The sequence below is a fragment of the Esox lucius genome, chromosome 2 (assembly GCF_011004845.1).
Source record: "Esox lucius isolate fEsoLuc1 chromosome 2, fEsoLuc1.pri, whole genome shotgun sequence".
NCBI classification, from domain to species: domain Eukaryota; kingdom Metazoa; phylum Chordata; class Actinopteri; order Esociformes; family Esocidae; genus Esox; species Esox lucius.
Window position 1 is genome coordinate 18310614 of NC_047570.1, and position 26120 is coordinate 18336733.

The 26120-nt window shown below is 43.4% G+C and overlaps 1 protein-coding gene and 1 non-coding gene across 3 annotated transcripts; one reads left to right on the forward strand and one right to left on the reverse strand.

Annotated features, from left to right (window-relative positions):
* Nucleotides 1–2261: 2261 nt before the first annotated feature.
* On the forward strand, nucleotides 2262–2334 carry trnar-acg. Its single transcript has one exon. It is a non-coding gene; the product is annotated as a tRNA-Arg (tRNA).
* A 1326-nt stretch (nucleotides 2335–3660) lies between these two features.
* Nucleotides 3661–25854, reverse strand: kif7 (kinesin family member 7). Of its 2 annotated transcripts, none has more exons than XM_010879610.4 (20): nucleotides 25726–25854; nucleotides 21626–22021; nucleotides 20708–20908; nucleotides 20163–20559; nucleotides 15292–15639; nucleotides 13629–13821; nucleotides 12569–12712; nucleotides 12155–12313; nucleotides 11882–12036; nucleotides 11668–11780; nucleotides 11438–11572; nucleotides 11079–11287; nucleotides 10789–10986; nucleotides 8943–9068; nucleotides 7585–7761; nucleotides 6937–7152; nucleotides 6528–6734; nucleotides 6124–6322; nucleotides 5702–5857; nucleotides 3661–4214 (listed from the first exon to the last, which is right to left on the reverse strand). In XM_010879610.4, the coding sequence occupies exons 2-20, from the start codon at nucleotides 21951–21953 to the stop codon at nucleotides 3817–3819; spliced, it is 4059 nt and encodes a 1352-aa protein (XP_010877912.2). In that variant the 5' UTR covers nucleotides 21954–22021; nucleotides 25726–25854; the 3' UTR covers nucleotides 3661–3816. The 2 variants fall into 2 exon arrangements, with proteins under 2 accessions (XP_010877912.2, XP_010877905.2); XM_010879603.4 differs by having other exon boundaries at nucleotides 5696–5857.
* Between the last annotated feature and the right edge of the window lie 266 nt (nucleotides 25855–26120).

The window sequence follows — 26120 nt, forward strand, 5'->3', positions numbered from 1 at the left end:
TACGTGTTTCAGCAGAAAAAAATCTTTAAAATAAAAACTTAAAAACATATAAGATCTCGATATGAACAATCAACTTTCCATAGGTAGACTCAAATATTTTTCATTGTTTTATTTCGCGTATGAACATGCCTATGCGAGGAAAAATAGAACAAGGTTTCGCCAAGTGTCTTGGTCAAGAGTAATGTTGGGACAGAAACCTCCACAGTTTTCAAATGCGATGGAGCCTTTGAGTTGAGAAAAACATTAGTGCTTAACCATGGCGAGGAACTTCACAGAAAAAATAAGTTAATACACCGTCCTTACTTTGAATGAACTAATCCCAATGAATAGTGGAAACATATTATTTACGTAAAATGTCAAAACGAATTAGTCTCATTGATTAGTCTCTCGGATGTTATTACACGGCTGGAGTGGATGAGTATAGGCTACTATATAAGGAAATACTATGGAAATATATTTCTAATCCTATGGGAAAGTGTCAGCCACCTCCAGTCCCTTGGGATCCGTAGGGGAATTGCATCTAACGTCCAGGGTCAAGGCAGCCCAAACAGTTCTATGTTTGGAATGTAGTTGAAATCCTTCCACTGACGTGGTGGTCTAATGTAAAACTCCTACTTCAACTACATTGGGAAGTTGGACAATATTTTGCAGTCCCTTACCGCCATCTAGTGTTTTAATCAAAAAACAATCCCATTTAAACACAACAGCCATCTGAAATATGAAACGTTCCGCAAAAAAGGTGCAGTCTGGGACTTTTGCAAATAAGTCGAATCTACTATAGCCTAATACTTAAGTTTCTTCAATAATTACATATTAACTTTATTAGATTATGTTGGGGTGCTATTTACTTGTTGGTTTGAATCCTGAATGCTGATTGCATATTGTTTATCCGTTGTATATTAGACCACCACGTCAGTGGAAATAAAATGTAGACCTACTACTCTAATTCCATTGGTAACCGATTTATATTTGCAGAAGTCAAATCAGGGACTTGTGGTGTTATCACAGTCGAGGGATTCTACCACATACCCCACTTCCTTGTACCTTCTTGCTTAATTTGAACAGGTGGTTCAAATCCGGAATGCTGATTAATTGATAGCTGCGTTGTATGAGACTGCATCATGGTGACTGGCTATGCCTGCCATCTTTAGGACCGAACACTAACCATTGAGCTATAGATGACTAAAAGGTGGTCACTCAATGAAGGCATGTCACGAGAAAATCACTAATCCAGATCATGGAATTTTGACAATATTTAATTACTTGATTGTAAACCTTTCTATAAATATGTTTATCATCAATCAAAAAACGACCTGCGTCCAATTATCAGTTACAAACATGTCTTCGTAATGCAGCATGGCTTGATCTGTTTTCTCCGTGAACGTAAACAACAACAGTAGGTGGAGGGCCGTGTATGAAACCAGAGATCATCATTTGTTGTGATCATGTAGAATTCCGCTGCCCGCTGTTAGAACGAAGGATAAATGTTAAATTACAAAAAAAATTACTCAGTAAAGAGTCGTTCAAAAAGAACAATTGTTCGGCAATTGTAGCTGTTGCTAACCGTACTGCCGAATAGTTGTACCAGTTTTCATATACGGTACATGCAATTGAAAGTGTATGGTAGCTGGCGAGGTGATTTGTTAACGTTAAGATGTTTATTTAGGCCTACATGCTTTATGTTGTGTACATTACTTTGATTTTGTTAATAGCAAAAGTCACAGAGGGCATCTTTACGTTTATGGAATATAAACCCTGACTTCTTACGCTGTCAGAGTTTTACATACAGTAGGGCCGTTTTTAGATTTTTTTTCTTAAAATGTCGGCGTGACTCACAGGGTACAGGTACACAACCAGCTAAACATTGATCATTCCAGATAGATTGTAAAAAAATATATAACTACTTGATACTATAAGATTTATTTTGTCAATTTGCCAGATCGACGACCCAGTCAGTAGCAGTACGAAACTGTAGCCCATAATGAAATCAATTTTGCTAGAATTTGTCCACGAAAGGCAACACGTAACATTTTCGAAAGAAAATCTTAACGTCATTTTGGGGGAATAAAGTCTCGAATTAATCTGATATCTGATAATGTGCTTTAAAACGCTGGCGTTTGAAGATTTACATGGAGAGAAAAGATCATATGGTTGTCCGTCTCCAAAAAACAATCAAACCAGCCAATCAAAGACGATATCGAATCCAATACCAGGAATTAACCAATGATGAAAAAGCAATGGCGGGGGTAGCCACCATATACGGGCTAGTGGCGCAATGGATAACGCGTCTGACTACGGATCAGAAGATTCTAGGTTCGACTCCTGGCTAGCTCGTAATTTTTAAAAATTTAAAACTACGATAGTCTCACCTCAGTTTTGTAAGGAAATGTCATGCGCTGTACAAAACAAACTTTAAACACCTGAGTAAATACAAATAACGTCAACAGACAGGTTTATATTTTGCTTGGAGAACACCAGAAACGGTCATTCATGGATGTTATTTGACAAGCCACTGCTGGTGATTACTTTGGATTGCTGTCTGTCAGGACCATCGATTATCTTTGACGCCCATCTACATTGATTGACATGCCCCCTCTGATTATTGTGAAAAATCAAACGTGGAAAAACAGCTTTGGAAATAAAACCCATTATGACATGTTTATTTTTTATTTTTTTATGACAACGTAATAATGTGAGATCAATAAAAAAAAATGGGCACACATAATGCAATGATGTATATTTTTTGAACTACTGCTATTCATGCATCTTCAAATTAAATGCTGTATTTATATATTTATTATTAAGTGGTTTGGCTCCATAAGTGTCTAATTTCGTTCATATTTCTAGCTAAATAAAAAAAATCACTTTTCCTCAATTAGCTTGAGGCAAGGCAGAAGCAGTATTACTCTTAAACAGCGCAAATCTAAAATCTTTGAGGAAACATCTGTACTGTTTTTGTATTGATAGGTTGAAGGAACATAAAAGAAGGGTAACCCATTTAAATGGGCACTGTGTAGAATCATGCTTCAAACATTTACAAGACTGAATTCCAACAATAACGCAACTTGTCTGCTCTTCTTCCTTTACCAGAATAGTATTAGTCCAAGGTGTTAAGGGTGTGGGTAGTACTACGAGTGTCTGAAGCGATTATGAAGAGACTACAAGTCAATGCAAACCGATAGTAAGAAAGTTTCAATGGGGAATATCTCAGGCACTCAAAACAATTTTGTAGAAGAAAATGTTTGAAACATTAACCATAAATATTAACTGCAGAGGCCTTCTGGTCATTTATACTAGTCAGAAGTGTAAAAAGTACAAAGTAGAAGTACTCTGCTGTGTACTCACACATTTTGGGAAGTTCCTAAGGGAGAGCTAAATTACCAGGTGAACAGAGTTCATAACTAACCAGTGACCTTAATCGATAATTTATAGTCTTCCTTTTAATTTCTGTTAAATAACTAATCTTGTAATGTTTGTAATGCTGGTAATAAATGGTCTTGTACATTTAAAAACACTTTATAACACATTGCGTCTCATATTATAGCTTAAGTGAAATTCTCCTTTAACTGTTCAAGATTATGTCTATTATTGTACAACAAAAAATACGGAAGTGTTTGATATAAAAGCTTTCAACATTTATTCATAAAAGGACAAACAAATATGTATACATATTAATACAAAAAGTACTTACAGGTTATAAAACAATCATAAAATTGTAACAGTTTAAAACAAAACAAATAGTAATGCTGAATTGAACTGGATTGTTTGAAGTCCTTTGGCATTTGAAAGTAATTCAGCTGTAAAGTCCTTGTGCTTTTAAAAAGGATTCTTCCGCACATCAATTATAGAAGTGTTTGAGGACAGTGGCCCGGTGTTAAGACTTGATCGACGGGAATCTCTGCGTGATTTGGCAATAGAAAGTGAGGGTGTCCCGCCCCAAGGTCCAGTGCTTGTTTGAATCACCCGGTTTACTGGCATTTCTACAGCCATCTGCTGCTGTAGCTCCTCCATGCCACAAGGGTCCTCGTTGGGGAGGGAGGATCGCCTCCACGTGGCTGGGAGAGGGGCGTGGACCAGCTCCCTCATCTCCTCTCTTGATCTGGGGGGTCTCTCAGGCTCCCCTGGCCCTCCTCTCCCACTTTGGTTATCATCTTGGCCTCGGTTGAGCCTCTCCACACTACCAATACCTGCTGTTCTGCACTCAAAGACTGAAACTGCAACACAGCATACAAAAACAATGAATATTCAACTGCATTACACCCAAGCACTGAACAACTGGACACACTACTGTTACAAACCCTGAACATAAAGTTTTTCTCCCCAATTCCTTGATCTCAATTATGTTATTTAAGGCTGTGCCTTATTCCAGCAGCTCCCAGCGGACTGGAATCCTTATGTGCTAGAACGAACACATTAAAAAAATTAAAGCTGCGAGCAGCGTTTCAGGAGGCCAAGCGGGGCACAGGAAGCATATTACTGCATGTTCTCACAAGAGAAATGTTTTGCTATTTAAAACTGCCCAATGCCGCTAGTAATCAGGATGTCCAATCGAAAGAGAGGAAATCAAAACAAAACATAAAGACCTTGAAACCAGAAATTCTCCTAAACATATGAGAATCATGTTATTACAGAGGGGATATATATTGTTGTGTGAAGGCTGAAAAGTACAGAGTGGCCATACATTTCTGAAATACAATACTTGAAACATCTCAAAGGGGAATTGAACCAGGGTCAGAATATTGAATATTGACCCGCCCAGCTCAATTTAATTAGCTGATTTCGGCCGTACTATTTGAGATATCAACTTTCCTTATATTACTTTTAAAGATAATGGTTCAAAGGTCCTTCACACCAAACGGCATGAAAATCTGCTCAGCGGTCTCGGAGACGATGTTGTTAACGTGTTTTTCACTAAATTCAAAATGAAGGAAAATCCTAGGTGCGAATTTGCAAGACCCCAGAGACTTTTTTGGTCAGCATGAGATGGGGTATATCTGGAACTTGGTTGCATGTCTCTACGACATTCGGTTCATGAGATCTGAGCTTCACCTTTTCCATTTTCGACTGAGTGCTACAGTGCCACCATGAGGAGTATAGGTACCGTGATGGCTAAGGTCCTTCGGACCTTGGCCGTCTACAATCAGGCAAAGTTTGGAGCGGGGAGCAAGCTATGGACCTCTGAAAATGGCCCTGGAGAATAATAATAATAATAAAAAAACGTACAAACATAAAAGTGTTCCAGCAACTTCGTTGCTTGGCCCCCTAATAATACAGTAAGGCTTGATCAGTGGACATCTGAAGTGTATCTAGCCTTCGTAATGCTTTGCCTCCCTCCTTGGTCGAATTACTAGTCAGGAAAGTCAATTTCAAAGGCTCAGAAATACTAACTGACAACTACCAACTATTCACTACCATAAGACGCCTCCAATTCAATTTCTGAGAACAGGACCTCAACATCCAGCTTCTTGAGTGCCAAGATTGTCTGAAAACTGATCTGTGTGTACTTCTACACACCAGATAGTGACAGGTTTTCTGATCCACAACCCCACCCCTGAGGTATCTGTGACTAACAATGCATAACTGTATTCCCAGTCATTCAGTAAAATCCTTTATAAATTGTTGCATTCATATTTTTGCTCAATGTAAAATATGGAAATACAACCATATGTACATAAAATAACTATCCATACAGTACCTTTACCTTGCTCCAAGGGTTGGCTGGTGCGGCCACACAGCTCCCTAAGCCTGTTGCTCAGTTCCAGGTTGACGGTCTTCAAGTGGCTCAGCTCTTTGTTGAGGTTATGGATCCAGCCTTCATACTGCCTCTGCCTCCCCGCCAGGCCCTCGTCTATTTGCTCTGTGGGGAAGTAAACATGAAGGGGGCCGAAATACTGGCAGACAAACACTGCAGTGCACATAATGGCCCTGACGGCTGGTGTGTTAGACGACTGAATGGGTGGTTTTCAGTCAGTATTCACAAGGCAAACTGAATGGAGAAAAATATCCACTCGGCTGGAAATTTCAACTACAAAAAAGTTGAAAATGCCATAATTAAAGCAGGAGGTTGTGTCTAACTTGTACATGTCCACATCCTGCAGGTGATGTTGTGTTCCTGAGGCCCACCTCGGCACTGTTGCAGTAGTAGCTGTACATTCCTCTCGTGCTCCTTCTGCTGCTGTGTGAGTCTACGGTCAGTGTCCAGCTGTGTGCGCTCTAGAGCGTTCTCCAGCCACTGCACCAGCTTCTGCTGTTCCTCACCCCGCATCTCCAGATCTGCCAGGGCCAACTGTAGCTTACGCTCCTCCTCACGCAGTGAAACCACCTACACACACACACACACACACACACACACACACACACATAAACATTCTGCTCAGCCAATCACGGAGAAGTTCACAATGCACATTGTTTCTCACTCCCATTTCCATGCAGCATTGAAACAAAAGATTTGCTGTGCACACCATCTGGTGCTTGGTATTTGAGCTGACACAGTGAAAAGCACACTTGCAGGGCTGAGGTGCACAGACCTTGTCGAAGTACTTGCAGAGCAGCGCACGGGTCTCTGATGCAGACAGGTAGCTGAGTTTGGCCATGAGGTTCATCTCCCACTGGGAGAGCATGCTAGCCGAGGCCCTGAGCTGTCGCTGTCTCTGTGTGATGGCCTCGTTCTTATACTCTATAGCCGCATCCAAAGCCTCGATGGCCTCGTCCAGCTGGAAGAGGGTCCGCTCCTCCTGGGGAGTGAAAGAAGAGGACCACAGGACATGGGGGAGGGGAAAGAGAGGCACATGAAACTACAGGGCAACTGACAGCAAAGACCCTAAGAGACACCGCAATGTACAGAGAAAAAAACAGATTCGCTATATGGGAAGACTCCACGTTGACCAGTGTCGCACAGCGTTAGACACTCCTGTGAGCCGGGCGGGGCTGTCTGACCTCTGGAGAGAGCAGGCTGCCCTGCCGTAACTTGTCGTCCAGCTCCACCCTCTGTTTGAGCAGCGTGTCCTTCTCCTGGCGCAGGTTGTTGATCTCCTGGCGGATCTGCTGGGAGTCCTGGGCGCTGCTGCTGCGGAGCATGCCGTTCCTCTCACTCAGCTCCCGTTCCAGGGACTCAATGCGACCCGACAGCGTCACCAGGTCCTTACTGAGTGCCTGCGTCAGCGGGAAGGCCACATCACGCATTTGACACGTATTCAAAGGCTCAGGGAGAGGCACGGTAGCCCCCCATTTGTAGACACAGTGACATGGAAGTGAATGAGTGATTGGAATTAAATGAGTCATTAGGTATTTGTGAGTTTGCTGGCTGTCAAACAAGAATCTGACACTCTCCTGAGGCGCCTTGTGTACAGCACCTTCTGGAAGTATTCTGACCACTTTCTCCACATTTTGTTGGTTTTCTAGACTAAATCAATAATTAATTAAATTACATTTCTTGGCCATCAGTGTGAAGTCTTGATTGATGGCATAAACAAAGAATGTGAACGATTATGAATTCAGTCCGAAACAAAAGAATATGCGGAGAAAGTGAAGGTACTCTCTGACGGCTCAGTATTTGTGTGAGCGTGTGGCTGGAAGCACCCGTACCTGACTGGAGCGGAGTCTTTTGGTCTCCAGACCACTGCGCTCCTGTAGCAGGGCCTCCTTCTTGGCCAGGATCTGTTCACGCTTGGTTAGTTCCCCCTCCAGGTCTTCCAGTCCTCTCCTCTGCTCCAGAACACTCTCCATCTCTTCATCCAGCCAACGCTTCTGCTCCTCTATCTTCTGCTCACATGGGAACACATGTAGACACAGTTCATTCGGATCAACAAGGAAAACCCGTATTACAAAAGAAAGGAATGTGGCCCAGGGGGTCCACTTCCGCCCGTGAACATGAACTGCTGCAGGATGGTTTTGTATCCAGTATGAATTCTCTGCTTTTTCGACTGTCTCTGTCAAGAAAGCAAACACATGCCTGAAAATATGAGTTGAAATATGAGTTGAACACTAAATACTTCAATACACACACTAGGACCCCTTTTCACTTGTTAGTTTGCTGTAGCGTGGAGGAGTACCTGAACTAAAACACATTGCCCACAGTGCAAATTCAGACACACCCCACATCTAAAGAATGTTCAATAAAAAGGACCACCAACTTGTTCCTTCTTGCTTAATTGTCTACACCCAAAATTACCCATGAAATCTGATTGGCCAACACATCTTTCTTCCATGATTGTGTGATTGGATCGGACAGTTAGTATTTGTTCACTGTGGGTATAATTTGTGTGAACTATGAAAACAGAGCACTTAGTCTGTATGTAGTAGCGGGGGGACTCAAGTCATTTTTTTACCTTTCACTCTAGGATATGAAAGAAGGCTGTGTATGTTAAGTGAAGTGTAAAATCAGGATTCAACTTTAATTATCATAAACTATTTTTTACATGATTTTACAGGTGTGTCGATAATGTTAACCCAATATCCATGTTTGAAGTGTAAAAGCGACATTGACTTTGGTATGATTGTTGGTGCCAGACGTGGTGGTTCCAGCATCTCAGAAAAAGCTGTCCTTGGATTTTCACTCGCTATAGACTTTACAGACAATGGTACAATAACCAAAAAACAACCAGTAAACAGCATATCTATGGGCAAAAACACAATGTAAATGAGAAAGAGAACAATGGCAAGACTCATTCAAGTAGACATAAATGCCACAAATACTCAATCGCTCTTGAAAAGAGTGATGCGTAATAGGGCATCCCTGAACGCACAGTGGTTCACACCTAAACAGATGGTGGCAAAAGTGTAAACTAGATATACCCAATACAATAGCTGGCAAATGTATATTTATGAAGAATTCCCCCTGCCCACTACTATTCACCTACATTTGTATTTTTCATGATGGGGTGGGGCAAAGGCTGAAACTGGGTAAAGAGTCCCTTTAACTGTATGTATGTGACATGTCCCACCTGCTGCTCCTCTAGTGAGATGACAGAGCCGTTGCTGCCACTGCGTCTCTGTTTCTGAAAGGCAGCAATCTCCTCAGTCTTTATCCTCAGGATCTTCTGCTGCTGCTCATTCTTTTTCTCCAGCTCCTGGAGAGGGATGAAAAGAGGAAAGAGAGAATAGAAGTAAGGAAGCAGACTGTGAGCGGAGTAGATCCAATTTGACTGGAACAGGAAGTGATCTCAGAGTGGCCCAGACAGATGTGTCATGCCATCTCTCCAATACCGCTCACTTCATGTGGTCTGGGCATGTTTCTGTAGGATACATGTGTGTTGCTTAGTTGGTTGATTAAGCTGTAATTAAAGTTGGCTAAATACTTTCCTAAAAGCTCACAAAACACAGGTGTAATGAAGGTGACTAACAGATTACAAGGACGTATAAAGACCAATATCTTGGCAAATGCTTTCCATATATGCTATGTATACACTTTCAATAATAATCTCCTAACCTGTATATTGTATACATTTTATTTAAAAGGCACACAACATATTGCATATTTAAAAGAACTGCTTAATTTATTAAAATAGACCATAAGCTTCATTCAAACTATACATGGTTATTTTTTTAGATAAAAACGAAATACATTGGTCAACATGCACGCTTTAGTCAAAAATTAGTCAAAAATACACGCTTTAATTAAATTATGACTTTAACCCTTGTGCGCCCCTCAAATTTACTACCCTTTGGACACCTTCGTGGACAGAAATGTACACATACAATAAACTGACATCAAATATTTATACATTCATATTTTTTTCAGCTTTTTTTTTCCATAAATCTCTTTATGGAAATTTGAAATCTGCTCAAAACAACCAAACATTCAACATTCAACCCTTCAAATGCCAGCTTGATTGTTTGAATTACCTCATTCTTTATTAAAAAAAAATCATTACCTTTTTTTTCTCCATATAATAAATAGTAGGGGCATGGGGCTTTGGTGGTGATTAGAGTCTTGGATATGTCAAAGATTAGCAACAAAATTGATTTGATTGCATTAGTATATTTTATGTAGTGCCAGATACTCCATGTGGAGACCTTCGTGGACAAAAATGTCCCATTGACTTCCATTAAAAATAAAAATAAAATATCTCACTGCCATTAGAGTACACACACGCGCGTGTGTGTGTGTGTGTGTGCTTGCGTGCGCGTTGGAATACAGTATTTCAAATATCATGATTTTTTTTCCGGCCAAAACAATCATGCCCCTAGCTGCAACCCAGACAAAATGATACCCAAATCAAAAAACTATTTGAGAAAAATTTACAAAAATGCCTGAGGGGCGCACAAGGGTTAAACAGAATTGATTTTGTAGCGAAAAAATTTATTGAATTAGGGAATAATTGTGTATTTTTGTGGAGTGTTTGGTAGAGTGTTTTTAGCAAAGTGTTGGGTAGAGTGTGTATTTTAGCGGAGTGTTTGGTAGAGTTTTTTTTTAGCAGAGTGTTTGTTAGAGTTTTTTTTTGTGCAGTGTTTAGTAGAGGTGTGCAGCAGCGCGCAACAACCGCACTGGGATTTCCGACATCTCAACTCCCCTCACATACTCTGGCAGGAAGGCATCAAATTCTTACAATATCACTTCCATCCAACTGCTTAGTCGTAATCTCTCTCGAGGTAACATATGAGAAAATAGCTGCGATGCATAATTCATCAGTTAGTTACATGTTGGAATTCTGTTCACACTCAGTATTTAGGCCACAGTAGAGTAGAAGGAATACAATAAGATGCCAAAGGAGTCTTGTGTTGGATCACAGGATGGTTGGAGGCATGTGCTGCTCTGGTCTGTTAGATGCATGCTAGTGAGTGCTGTACCTTGACCCTGTGTGTTCGCCGCTGCATCTCCGTCTCCAGGCGTCTTTTCTGCTGGCTCTCCTGTCTCAGACGTCTCTGCAGCTGGTCCTGCTGCTGCCTCATGTTCTGCACGCTACGCTCCAGCTCTGACACGCGGCGCTCGCTCTGCGCTGACAGCGACGCCAGCCGTGCCGTGTCCCTCTGACGCTGGCTCAGGACCTAATGTGCACACACCTCGTTTAAACACACCGTAGAGACACGTGCAAGTACAAAGATCCACTATGAACAAACTGAGTGCGGCTCAGACAGACCTGTACTTTGCTCTGTGCTGCAGCGATCTTCCGTCGACACTCCTGGGCCCTGGTTCTATCTGTCGCACCGCTTGTTTCCTTCTCCTGTTTCTCCAGGTCCTGAAGCTGTTTCTGGGCCTCCTGGACCTCCTGCCTGGCCTGCTCAGCTTCCCCCTCCAGGGCAGAGATCTTACGGCTGTACTGCCTGTTCAGAGCCTGCGCGTCCTTACCTACAGTGACACAGAGGCACAATAGCACTAGCAAAGAGGGAGGCACAAAAACACAGAGGTACAACAGCGAACAGTGTGCCAGCGATACTCCGGGACCGCCTTCCTCGGATGTAGAAAGTCAGGATCGAGTGTGTGTGTGTGTGTGCATACCCGTCTTGACTAGTTCTCTGATGAGCTCTTCCTTCATGCGGATGGTGACAGACAGCTCTCTGATCTTCTGCTGGGCCTGCTGCAGGCTCCACTCTGAGCCCAGGCCCACTGAGCTGTCCCCGACACTGGAGTTGGCTGCCAGAAAGAGGGGAACAAACACACGTATTAGTGGTTCCACAGAATTTGTCGACACAGAGGTCAATCAAGCCCCATCCAGTGGTGGGCCTCACATGGTCGCCTGGTGGAGAGGTGTCCAGAGGCAGGCAGTTGACCCAGAAGGACTCTCCCTCCCACTGTGGATCCAACCACGACGTCCCTTTTGGTAGAGGTCTGATGCCACGGTCTGGGAGATGGATGCAATAACCGTCAGTAACCTAACCATGGTGAGTGGCGTTCAGAAGCGCAGGGGAATCATTCATGATCTGCTAGATACCCCCTCCATACCGTCGTCTGTCATGGCTCATGTAAGTGTCCTCCTCCTCTGAGCCTTTCGCCTCCCCCCCTCCTGGGTCCTCCTGGTCGTGAGCCTGGCCATAAGCATCGCCATACTGGATCGGGTCACCGAACGACCTGCTCTCCGCACAGTCCACCGGGCCTACCTTGAGTCAAAACAGTTTGCACTGTCACGTCGTGAAGAAACATCCACCGCCAAAATGATGCGGAGTCCGTGGAACATCACCACATTCCCCTACTTCCAGGTGCCGATCAGTCCGTTACCTGTCTGCTGGGGAGTCCGTTGTGGGCGTGTCGCGTGGAGCCGAGCGGGGCAGTGTGGGGGCGCGGGGTCAGGTGGAAGCCCCGTCCCAGTACACCTGGCCCAGATAACATGCACTGCAGCTCAGTTATCATGTCCTGCTGTTCCTGCAGCTTATCACTCTATGAGGAGGTGGAGAGAATGAAACACTGAATCACTGAACAACGTTAATCTGTGGCGATGGGATTTTCTGACACAGCCGAGGAGAAAAACAGGCATTTTAGGACAGACATTAAGGGCCGGTTTCGCAGACACAGATTAAGCCTGGTGTAGGACAAAAAAAACCAACAAGCTTCAGTTTTCTTCCGGCCCCAAGACATTTGAATAAACTGGTCGGAAACGTATTGCCAACAGTGCCATGGCACCGCCGCTCTGACCTGCTGTTTGTACTGCTCCATGGCATCCTCCAGAGCAGCCAGGAAGTCTGTGTTCTCCCTCTCCAGCTGCTGGATCTGGGACTGGAGCTGGGCCACACACTCCTCTTTCTCACCACTCCACTTCTCCCCACCAAGCTCTGCCTCCTGAGGGGGATCGGTAACACATACAGTGTGAGTCAGATACTCTGGATGAATCCAAGTATAAAGCAGTGTAGGGGACATTTACATTTTTATTTTATTACCTATTAACTATACGTCTACCAATATTAACACATGCATTGTTCCTCCCCAGGAAAATTCATTTGGCTACTCCTTCTGCATTCCACCCCATATCTTTAGTTTTCCCCAGTGACATGTGGTGAGGTCAGTGGCTGTGCAGGCACTAGGTATTATCAAAGCCAGATTCAATTAAACAAACCTTTCAACAAAAAAGATTGACGAAACTACCCAGAATTTCCATTAAAATGAAGAAACCATTGCACCACTGTGCGATGCAGTCTATACAGATCTAGTGTAGTCAGGCACATCATTTTGTCAAAATGGAGCATTCAAAATAACAGGCGTGTGTGTTCTACCCTGGTCTGAATATTATAGGGATTTTCATTGAATGTGTTTGACATGTCATTCCCATTTGACCGGTGTCATTTCTACAACACATGTGGCTCACATTGTGACTGATACAGATGCCAAAGCAAGTCACGTACATTTTACACATTTGCATAGTAGACCATTTATTCTGACGTTCAGCTAGAAACAGTAACACAAAACATACATACAGTGATAGGAATAACAATAATGAGGAATACATATTGTGCAACAGAAAGGGATTTTTTAAATGTTATTTGGATCAATAACTAATAGGAAGGGAATGATTGCAAAAGTAACAATGATTAGTCTTTGATTACTTGGTTTTCCGCAAAAAATATATATATTACAGTTTGTTTGAATGCTTTTAGGACAGGACCTGTTGATACTAACCTTTTTGTCTGAATCTTCGGTTATAGGACTAAATGAGAGCTTTATTAATATGTAATGAATGACTGGTGTGTAAATACAGGACCTGGTTCTTGACAGTAGCCCTCCCCCTCCTCAGCGCTGCGGAGTCCTCGGCGGAGCTGCTCTCGATGCCGCTGTCAGGTCCAGAAGCGGTGGTCAAGCCGCTCCGCTCCTCCTCCACAGAACACAGCCACTCCTTCACCCGGAGGCTCTGCTCAGCAGTCAACGCCCCCTCACCCTGCAGCTCACGCAACAACCTGGGTATGACCACAGAGACTCCGATTTACACCACTCCTCAGCTCATTAGCCAAAAACAACACCCACACAAGTCAGGGAACAAAATACAGCGCACATTGTTTAGGCAGCCGATTCTGCTACTGAACCATAGTCAGTCGGGACTTAGAGGCTGGTCCAGTGGTAGCGCTGACGCCTCAGACCACGGATGCCTCTGGGGTTTGAGCCACAGTTCCCCCACTCACTTTCTCCGCAATAGCCCTCTAAGCCTGCCTTCCCATCTACATTTGTAACCCTTACCTGTCAATGAATTATGGAAATGCCTCCAAAAATGAACCATTTTCTCAGGAGGCCTCAGACGTTTGCACAGTCCTGCATACGCAGTGCCTTGTAAAGGTATTCAGACCTCTGACCCATTCTCTCATACTACTGTACTACAAATGGTACACCGACGTTATGTACTTACTTTAAAACAATGAAACTCAAAACCGGTTTTGTGAATAATGCTATATTAGTTCCATTTTGGGAAATATTTGTAAGAATTCTTTTTAAAGCAATTTATCTGATCAGTAAGAGTTTATTTGCACATAAAAATGGCTAGATGAGATGTCGAAGAAATGTTAAAGATTCAAGCAAGATAAAGAAAGACAATTCAGTGGAAGTTATACAGCTCCGGAAAATTTTAAGAGACCATTGAACCTTTTTCTTTCCTTTCCAAAAAAGTTAAAAAGGAAGATTTTGAGTGAGGAACAGAATGGTTAAAATTAAGAGACCACTGCAAATTGAAAGCTTCTGTTCCTCACTCAAAACCTCTCTTTTTCAACTTTTTTGGAAAGGAAAGAAAAAGGTACAGTGGTCAAACAGTTTTCTGGAGCTGTATATAGGTCACTTCTTTAAGGTACAGAAAATAATTTAATCCAGTTTTTGCTTAATTCAGGTACCAAATAACATGTTTTGACCTTACAAGAAATCACCATTATTGACAAAAAAGTAAAACAATTAAGGTATTTTGCGTTTAATTCAATGTTATGTAGTGGTTTTTAGAACAAATACTCTTCCTGATCAGACTTGAACATTACTGTATAGATACAGAACACACTCAATGGCCATTCTCCTACAAAACTGCTATATATAAATTAGGCAGACAGACAGAGCCATTCATCAAGTGTTTTACTGAATGTTAGAATGGTCAAAATCAGTAACCAAAGCAATTTTGTGAGTGGTAAGACTGTTAGGGCTTTTCCCACACAAGAGTGCTTGTGCAAACTCACAGACATGCTGTAACACAGGAAACGTTTCCCTGCAAGATGCCCATACTTCAGTATAGACCAACATCCATGTAGACCATTTTTAACACAGTGTACAATCCCACATACTGAAGAGGTCAGGATGATGTGTCTGATGTGGCACTAGAAGAGTGTATATAACAAAATGGCCAGAGGGCATACAGTTTATATATCAAAATACCACGTCGTGCATGTGTGTCCTTTTACCTGTACGCAGTGTCAGTGCAGGTCCTGTAGTGTGCACTCTGAGCCTGCAATCTATTGAACTCTCCTTCTCCGGGGCGCGGCCGCCTGTCTGGGTCAGAACGGGCAATGATACGGGTCTCAGAGCGTTGCCGGTTCTCAAGGGCCCTGCGAAGAGCCCGAATCTGCTGCTCCAGCCCCTCCACACGGTCCGGCTCTCCACGGCAGTTTACGGTGGCCCGGTTCTGGATGTTGCGAGCCCGCTTGGCATAGTTTAGTGTATTTAGGCTCTCATCAAAGTCTGCCGACGAGGGGCTGATGCAGGCAATCATCAGTGTTTTGGCATTTCCTCCCAGGGAGTCTTTCAATATCCTGAATACAGAATTTCAATAATCAGATATCACCAAAAACACAAGAAACGTGGTTTTCAATATGATTACAATTTCCATCCATCCATCTTCTACCGCTTATCCGGGGCCGGGTCGCGGGGGCAGCAGTCTAAGCAGGGATGCCCAGACTTCCCTCTCCCCAGACACTTCCTCTAGCTCTTCCGGGGGGACACCGAGGCGTTCCCAGGCCAGCCGGGAGACATAGTCCCTCCAGCGTGTCCTAGGTCTTCCCCGGGGTCTCCTCCCGGTGGGATGGGACCGGAACACCTTCCCAGGAAGGCGTTCCGGAGGCATCCGAAAAAGATGCCCAAGCCACCTCAGCTGACCCCTCTCGATGTGGAGGAGCAACGGCTCTACTCTGAGCTCCTCCCGGGTGACCGAGCTTCTCACCCTATCTCTAAGGGATCGCCCAGCCACCCTGCGGAGAAAACTCATTTCGGCCGCCTGTATCCGGGATCTTGTCCTTTCGGTCATGACCCAAAGCTCATGACCATAGGTGAGAGTAGGAACGTAGATTGACTGGTAAATCGAGAGCTTCGCCTTGCGGCTCAGCTCTTTCTTCACCACGACAGACCGATACATCGACTGCATTACTGCAGAAGCTGCACCGATCCGTCTGTCAATCTCCCGTTCCATCCTTCCCTCACTCGTGAACAAGACCCCTAGATACTTAAACTCCTCCACTTGAGGCAGGCACTCTCCACCAACCTGAAGTGGGCAAGCCACCCTTTTCCGACTGAGGACCATGGCCTCGGATTTGGAGGTACTGATTTTCATCCCCACCGCTTCACACTCGGCTGCAAACCGTCCCAGTGCATGCTGAAGGTCCTGGTTAGAAGGGGCCAACACGACAACATCATCTGCAAAGAGCAGAGACGAAATCGTGTGTTCCCCAAACCTGACACCCTCCGGCCCCTGGCTGCGCCTAGAAATTCTGTCCATAAAAATTACAAACAGAACCGGTGACAAAGGGCAGCCCTGCCGGAGTCCAACATGCACTGGGAACAAGTCTGACTTACTGCCGGCAATGCGGACCAAGCTCCTGCTTCGGTTGTATAGGGACCTGACAGCCCTTAGCAAAGGACCCAGGACCCCATATTCCCCAAGCACCCTCCACAAGATGCCGCGAGGGACACAGTCGAATGCCTTCTCCAAATCCACAAAACACATGTGGATTGGTTGGGCAAACTCCCATGAACCCTCCAACACCCCGTAGAGGGTATAGAGCTGGTCCAGTGTTCCACGGCCCGGACGAAAACCACACTGTTCCTCCTGAATCCGAGGTTCTACTATCGGCCGTATTCTCCTCTCCAGAACCCTGGCATAGACTTTCCCGGGGAGGCTGAGAAGTGTGATCCCCCTATAGTTGGAACACACCCTCCGGTCCCCCTTCTTAAAAAGAGGGACCACCACCCCGGTCTGCCATCCCAGAGGCACTGTCCCCGACCGCCACGCGATGTTGCACAGGCGTGTCAACCAAGACAGCCCCACAACATCCAGAGACTTGAGGTACTCAGGGCGGATCTCATCCACCCCCGGTGCCTTGCCACCGAGGAGTTTCTTGACCACCTCTGTGACTTCAGCCCGGGTGATGGACGAGTCCACCACTGAGCCCTCATCCTCTGCTTCCTCAATGGAAGACATGTCAGCGGGATTGAGGAGATCCTCGAAGTACTCCTTCCACCGCCCGACGACATCCTCAGTTGAGGTCAACAGCTGCCCACCTCTACTGTAAACAGCGTTGGTAGGGCACTGTTTCCCTCTCCTGAGGCGCCGGATGGTTTGCCAGAATCTCTTCGAGGCCAGCCGATAGTCCTTCTCCATGGCCTCACCGAACTCCTCCCAGGCCCGAGTTTTTGCCTCCACAACCACCCGGGCTGCAGCCCGCTTGGCCTGTCGGTACCCGTCAGCTGCCTCAGGAGTCCCACAAGCCAACCAGGCCTGATAGGACTCCTTCTTCAGCTTGACGGCATCCCTTACTTCCGGTGTCCACCACCGGGTTCGGGGATTGCCGCCTCGACAGGCACCGGAGACCTTACGGCCACAGCTCCGAGCGGCCGCTTCGACAATGGCGGTGGAGAACATGGTCCACTCGGACTCAATATCTCCAACCTCCCTCGGGATCCAGTCGAAGCTCTGCCGGAGGTGGGAGTTAAAGATCTCTCTGACAGGAGACTCGGCCAGACGTTCCCAGCAGACCCTTACAGTACGCTTGGGCCTGCCGAGTCTGTCCAGCTTCCTCCCCCACCATCGGATCCAACTCACCACCAGGTGGTGATCAGTTGACAGCTCCGCCCCTCTCTTCACCCGAGTGTCCAAGACATACGGCCGCAGGTCAGATGAGACGACAACAAAGTCGATCATCGACCTGCGGCCTAGGGTGTCCTGGTGCCACGTGCACTGATGGACACCCTTATGCTTGAACATGGTGTTCGTTATGGACAAACTGTGACTAGCACATTACAATTTCGAAAATAAAAAGAAGACAGTAGTGGGTGAACAACTTCTGGCTAGTGAACTGCCAGAAAATGGTTCTTGAAGCCATCACTGACCTTGCTGCACCTTTCTACTGGCAATTTGCCAAACCTTTCAGGAGAAAACTGCTCAAATTCTATAATGTTTGAAAGTTTCCCTCCACTAATTACGGTTAGTGGAGTCTTGCGACATGTTATTCATATGATTCAGACCTGAACTCTTTCCTAGCCATTTGAAAACAGTCCAGCATAACTTTTTGAACAAATCCTGTGTGTTTACACAGGTGTGGAGTTTGTTTCTACTACACTTGTCAAGAGGTCAACATGTATTTGGATGGTTGATGTTTAAGCATCAAACAAGGTAAAACATTTAATAAATAAAAAAGCAGTGTTTTACAAAATATAAAATATAATGTGGTTGGTTATGATTTCCAATCTAGTCACTTTTTGTTTAAAAGTTTAATAAATGTGTACCTTGAAATTGTCCTTCGGTGTTATATGACATTCATTATTTATAATATATATTTTTAAAACATTTGTAATTATTTTTCATTCCTCCCTCAAAAGATTTTATAACTCAGTGGAAATTCAGTAAATTAAGGGATTATTTTTCATTAATAATGATGAAAAGAAAAGTGTACACCCTTTAATGTTGAATAAAATCATAAATTTTGACAAACCTTTGTCACACCAAAGGACATAATGTTAGAACATAGCTCAAAACAAAAAGCGTTTGGATATTCTTCTTTAAGTATACTATGCAGAATTAAAAACCAGAAAAGAAACCAGGCAAGCCTAGTTCTGCCGGCCGGCAATTACAAATAATGAATGTTGTTGCCCTCCCGGGAATCTATCCCGGGTCTCCCAGGTAAGAGGCTGTGTCGTTAACCACTACGCCATGGAGCCACACATCACCTGTGAGTTGGTATAGTATTTCAACATTAGATCATTTTGTCACACATTAACATCACGCCAAGTTTGAATATTTTGCTTGACACCATTAAACAGTGGTAAACTTAATAAGAAACGTTAGTCAGTTTAACTCCTCCAGAAATAGCATCTATGAACTGTATGGCTTTTGCCACTGCAGCTTATTAGCCATTCGTGAATGACTATGATACAATAACTATCAACATAGGTGATGATAACTGACTTTTCGTCAAACATTTCTCCATTAAGCAATAATGTGCCGTACCATCCCAAAACTGACAGGTATCAACGAGACAGAACTAGGGAAGGAATTCAAGGATTTGTTTCCATAAAGCCATAGGAGCATTGGTATGGTCGGAACACAGGCCAGGCTTACCGTCGGCATCGCTGTTCATTGTGTAAACCTGTGTGGCCTACCACCTCATGGTTAAGCTGTTGTTGCTCCTAAATGTTTTCACTTCATAATAACAGCACATAAAGTTGACCAGGGCTGCTCTAGCAGGGCAGACATTTGACAAACTAGCTTGTTAAAAAAGTGGCATCCAATGCCAGTGCTAGGTGAAAAGTCACTGAGCTCTTCAGTAAGGGTCATTCCACTGCCAGAGTTAGTCCATGAAGATTGCATGGCTATGTACTTGTTCTAATTCACCTGTCAGCATTAGTTGTGGCTGAAATAGCCAATTCCACTCATTCGAAGCGCTGTTCACATACTATTGGCAATATCTCTGGGGGGAGGGAAAAATACAATCTAAGAAGTAGGACTAACTGAATTAGGACAACCATTAGATTAACAATTAATTACAACTTTAAAAATGTTAAACTATCAAGCTTTAGCTTTTTAATCTACTCAGTTTTAGATCTACTCGGTTTACAAGGACATTTCTAAGGGACCCCAAACCTTTGAACCGTAAGTCTGCAGATCATGTGTCTTTTTAATCATACAATGGAGCGTTTTACCAAACTAAACAGGAGTTAAATGCATGTTGGTGACACATTAGAGTGAAAAAAGCTGAGGCATGTCAACCACCCACTTGCTTTATAAAAGATACACATCCTGGAGATACTATGCACATCATGTTCTGAATGTTAGATGACAACATACCTGGTGATTTTGGAGTCCCTGTATGGTATATGGGTGCCTCTCCTCTTGGGGTCCCCCAGGGCCCCTATGACATTCCCCAGAGCCAGAAGGCCACTGTTAATCTGGATGCTCTCTTTCAGCCTCTCTCCAGTATTCCCTGTACGGAGGATTCTCTCCGACCCCGCCAGGTCCACAAAGTGAAACTTAGACGAGAGGACTTGAAGCCCGGTGGCTGTGGCACCATGGGCCCGGGAGCCACCGCGGCGCTGGTCCATGTGCACACTAAAAATGGTGTGTGAGCGGCTAGAGTGAGGGTTCATCTGGGTGGCGCCCGTGTGTCGGGCCGTGTTGCCTGACTCCAGCAGGCTCAGTACCTCATCCAGACCCTCCACCTCACACTCCTTCACCCCACACAGTACTGAGGAGAAACACACACACACACAATTATTTGACTAGTCATGACTATCCCACATGACAACATAGAGGTCCCTTAGAAGTCATTCTTATCATGCGATACTGAAACTTTGTAAAATACTTAGAATGCATATTACGATAAACATTCCTACCAATGTTGCCCTTGTCATCCTCCCTGATGTGGATATCCTTGCTGGATGTCTCCACCTCCAGTAGGTCTCTGAAGTCCTCCTTGTACACCTCCAGGTAAGACACTCGGACGGAGAAGTCACTAAGGTCATTCTCATCCAGCAGTTTGAACACCTCAGCCACAGCCCTGGGGATGACACCCTGCTCCTCATCCCTAAAGGAAGCTAAACACAGACACGGATTCATATACCATGTACATGTGGTATGGTGAAGACATAGTGACTGTGTAGTGTTCTTTGTTTCTATGAAATTTTACCATAATTAATAGTAGTCTCCAAAGTCTTCCAAAAGGGCATTCATTTCAATTATAACGTTTTGCACTGTTCTCATGCACCACCTTTATTAAACTAGAACTACTAGTTTGACGATTGTAGCAGGCATCGACTGTCCCATTAACAAATCAACCAGATCAGCAACTGCATTGCATTTAAAACATCTCTTCACATATCTCTAATATAGGCTAATTATCATAATGAACAATATCAACAAAATGACAGTGATAAGGTGGTCAGTGTTAATCACTTTCGGTTTGTCGTCCCGGTTCTAACACACTCACACACCCTAATGGTCTGTGTTAATAACCATAACCCACCCACACAGCTTTGCCATCTCACACACCGGTAGCTCAGATGGCAAGCCTGTCTGGTATGGACTGTTCCCTCAAGCTATGGCAGCTGCACTGTAGGAAGTGCAGTTGGCTTTCACGATTGGTGTGAACTCTCTGGCTCTCTGCATAGCATTTCACACACCAGAAGACATGAATCTATTCTATGCTCCACTACAAGATAGCACATCTAAGCTAATGGGAATCTAAAGCCATAGAAGTTAAAGGATGAAATGGCCAAACCTAGCATGTAGACTGGGAGAAACCAGAAACTCACAAATGTTGGCCTCGCCGATAGTGTATGTCTTCCCAGAGCCTGTCTGTCCGTAGGCGAAGACAGTGGCGTTGAAGCCCTGAAAGAAGGCCTCTATGAGGGGCTGGACACACACAGTGTACACCTCCTCCTGACATCCGGTCTCCTCAAACAGGAAGTCACAGTAGAAGTGTCGGTCATGGCCCAAAGTGACCCTGAGCTGCTCAGGGTCAGCGGTGATGCAGCTATCGTGGCTGTGCAGCAGCTCCTTGGGCAGCAGGGGGCGCACTCGAACAGCAACCTGCACCGCTGTCTCCTCTGCCCTGGCCTGGCCTGGAACTTTGGGAGACATGGCTACCAGGCAGAGCTAGCAGTCAAGAGGTCCAACACTCCTTTCAGAGGTTTGGAGGTTAACTCATCCTAGACAGAACAGAATAACCACATAATCAACAGCACTCATAGAGAATAATGAACATCAGTAACCCAGATGCAGAAGATATGTATGAAAGGATGAAAAGGATTTGCTTGTAGAAAGGGACAGGGAATGTTTTCATAGTTTAAACAAAAAAGGCTTGACCCTATCTATATAGAAGTATTATATATGACAAACACAGAAAGTTTGCCATTCAAGAGAATAATATGTACAGTACCATATATGTTGTTCTAAGTGGAACTATATAACATTGCTGTATTCCATCATAAGGCAACAGTAAACACATCGCTTCCCATGAATGATAAGCAAATTGGTCAATCGGTGAAGTAAATGTCAGATCTCTTTGAAAATATGCATATTTCACCCCACCACTCTCTCACCCCTACCAACTCACTGTCACGTGTTGCTGACAAAACTCAAAGGGTGACATCTAAAGAGTGGTGAGGGGGAGAATATGCTCATCAATTGCTGGACACACTTGTGACTTGAATGACGCAATAAATGATCTACTATTAAAAAACCATTAAAAGCAAAAAATTCAAATTAAAAGGAAACAAATCTACCATTATACACCACTTTTTTTCCCCCACAGTCTCCTTAGGTAATTATGGTTGATTTAAGCGGTTTCAGACATAAAGATGAAACACGATGAAACAAAATCTTTGTTTTGTGTTGCATTTTCTAGAGCTAAACCTACAAGGTCTGGAGCATCATCATTACGGTTTCAGAGACAAAAATAGACTTACAGCAATGAGGAAAATGAAGACATTGAAGACCAACTTTTAAGAACATTTCTATACAACTAAGCAATAGGTATACGCTAAGTTCTTTGCTACCTAAAAATATTGATTTTCAAATGATACTAAATTATACTCGCTTCACCTTTCTAATGCTTTGTGGTTAGCTGGGATTATTTCTTTTATAGAACAGCATGAGAGAACATAACACGTGAGCCTTCAGCCCACATTTCTAAACAGCGCTATGACACTTACCTTGGTGTGACAGTCAGAATGTTGCATATTGTACTTCATTGAAGAAAATGTATTGTGAAAAAATGCGATGAGAGTATAATTCAGTATCATTTGAAAATCCTTATTTTAAGGTAGCCTAACCAAGAGCTTGGTGTACGCCTTTTGCTTAATTGTAGAGAAATGTCCTTATGGTGAGGTAATCAAAAGTCTTCAAAGTCTTTATATTCCTCACTGCTTAAGGTCTATTTTTTGTAATTGTCAAGAAACTGAAATAAATCATTGGTGATGTCTCTCTTCTATTATGAATGTCAAATCTGAGGTCCGCAGACAGAGACGGGTGTGCAGGACACAGGCCCTGACTGACACCTTGAACACCTATATAAGAAGTTCCATAATGAACTGCTACAAAATCTGACTGCAAGGTTTTGCCATTTTGGATGCAAAGCCATAGATATCAGACAGAGACACTAGCATGCAAAACCAATAATTTCCATAAGGAGGGAGAGCAACTACATCTGCCAGAGGTCAATGCACTTTTGTCTGTTGCAGAATTGGTTGCTACCACTGTGTGTGACCAAGGAAACAAGACATGTAACAAACAAGACACTGTATGGATAATGTCAGGACTGCAAAGGAAGATTACGCCCTGAAACGTTTGATGTCTACCATGTTGTACAATAGGAAGAATGGGTCACAAAAGGTACTACAATGACAAAGATCCAGAAGGAGTAACCAATGACATGAAAACCACAGCCTTATGACAAGATCCAAAACCACTGAAAAGCTACTGGACCTGACCACCTGGAGGGACTTCTGGGGTATACTTAAAATATTCAAAACTACATCCTTCAACACAATTACTACAATAGTTATAACGTGAACTTTCAAGCTGTCAGCTGGACCCTATTCCAACTAAACTACTGAACGAGCCATTTCCATTGCGTGGACCACCTATGTGGAACATAAATTGCTGCCTATCCTCCAGATAAGTATCAAATGTTGTAACAGTGGCAGTAATAAACCCTCTCTTAAAAAGACCACCTTCATAAGGAAAAATGCAGTAACTATCAGTCAATATTTAATCTTCCACCCCTTTCAACATTTTTAGAAAAAAAGCTGTTTCTTCAGCATCTCGCCATCTTTCTCGAGACAGATAATATTTACCAAATGCTTCACTCTGGTTTAAGACCCTATCATGGTACTGAGCTCGCACTTGTGTAGGTAGTATAGAACCTTTTATTGGCGTCAGACGAAAGCTCAGTGTCTCCCCTTATCTTTCTTGACCTTGGTGCTTTTGAAATCATTGATAACTACACTCTTTATGAGAGACTGGAAACCCATACACAGACAAGATCTTACCTGGATCCTATTTATCTGAAAAATATCAGTTCTTATCAATGACAGGTCTATCCAAACTATCCCAGATATTGTTTCCACAGCTTTGTTAAGGTGGTTAACCAAAGAAGAATGTGTTGCTGCAATAAATTCTACATACTGCACCGTAAATGCTGCCTTGCTGGTACTGATTGGCAGTTTGACTCTTTACTAATCAATCTTTTAAATGTTGTTTGTTTGAGCATGCCCCCACACCAGGGAACAATAAACTGATCATTCTTGAAGTCTTGTTTACATCTTGTTCAGAATGGTGGGCTTATAAGAGTTGTCATTTGTACAAAACTGGACTACAATATGAACAGTTCTTGACATGTTTATTTTCTTTTAATTAACGTTATTACACCAGCAAAGTATACATTCATTTTTAAGACAATGACCTGGGAGCAATTAGGGTTTAACAAACTTCCTCAGGGACAGAATTACAGGTTTTAACCTTGTAGGCTCCGAGATTAGAACAAGCGACCTTTCGTTTACTGGTTCAACACGCTTCCACACTACTAGGCTACCCTGCCGCCCTAAAAGCTCTAATGCAGCCTGTAAGATGAGCTATTTTCATCCAGGTACACATTGGAACAGTTATTGGTTGGAGCAAGATTCTGGTGCCGCTGACAAGGAAGGCTGAATATGAAACCTGATGTAGGACTGCGACCTACCGAATGTCTAAAATGTAAAAGACTTGAGTCAGTCAAAAAACAGTCAAACAAAACGAACAAATCTTTCCGAAGGCGCACCACTCATGATACACGCCACACATTGTCCACACATACCACACCAAGGAGACTGTTCAACAAATTGCAATAAGGTTTTGTGTAATGTACACACCGGTCCGCAGCATGGCAATCGTTCAATATGACTAAACAATGATCTGCAGTCACTTACTAAACAGCAACAGATGACCAGACAATTCGTTGTTGTTGTCGCGCTATGAACCAGACGTAACGTTAGCATAGACACAAACTAGCTAGTTTGGAAAGCTAGCTAGGTGGCTAGCAAATAAAGTAACTTTACTTGTTAACATTAGCTAACTAACGTAACGGTCTAACCCTGTTTACACAACAATTAGTTAAGTGCATATACACCAAGTTAGTTTGCTATGTCTAACTCATGCTATTTTGATTGAGCATCTTCAAACCAAACGCCATCGAAGTTAGCTAGCGTAGCGGTTTAACTAGCTCTACAATAATAAGTTGTCCAAAAAGTTTTAACCTGCAAACTAAAGTTAGCTAACTAGGGTTATGCATACATCAAGCTATTATGCATACATCATGCAAAAACAAAAGTATACAATTGAAATGTACATAGCTAAATAACATATAGCTACTTACTGAAAACGTAACTTTTCATTTTAAGGCACATAACACAGCGATGGTAGATGCAGGAACAGTGGGTGAGTGATGTCATTTAGAGTTGACGCGACCTGGCTATCAGATGATGCCCGTCCGTTTAGTGTTAATTAAAAACTGATCTTCTAATCAAACGTATTCCGTATCTGCTCAGTTTATTTTATTTTTGTAATGAGACGAGATAAATAGTAGTAGGGTAACATAGGGCAAGCGCCCCCCCCCCCCTCCCCCAAGATCAATGTCTATTTAATGAAAAGTTTAGTGATTTTTTTGTTTGTATTTTGAAGATGGCTATGCCTAGGGTAATATAATTTTAAAATAAAATAAATGGCTACAGTGGACAGATTAATTTGTATTTAATTAATTGTATTTTTTAG

Bases quoted from the DNA above. Each gene is read 5' to 3' on its own strand.
- kif7 (XM_010879603.4), bottom strand. From the start codon at position 21,953: ATGTCTCCCAAAGTTCCAGGCCAGGCCAGGGCAGAGGAGACAGCGGTG. The intron at 7,762-8,942 runs GTGGGACATGTC...CCATGTGAGCAG, and splicing joins TCTCACTAGAGGAGCAGCAG to AAGATAGAGGAGCAGAAGCG. The intron at 4,215-5,695 runs GTACTGTATGGA...GCTGTGTTGCAG, and splicing joins ACCCTTGGAGCAAGGTAAAG to TTTCAGTCTTTGAGTGCAGA.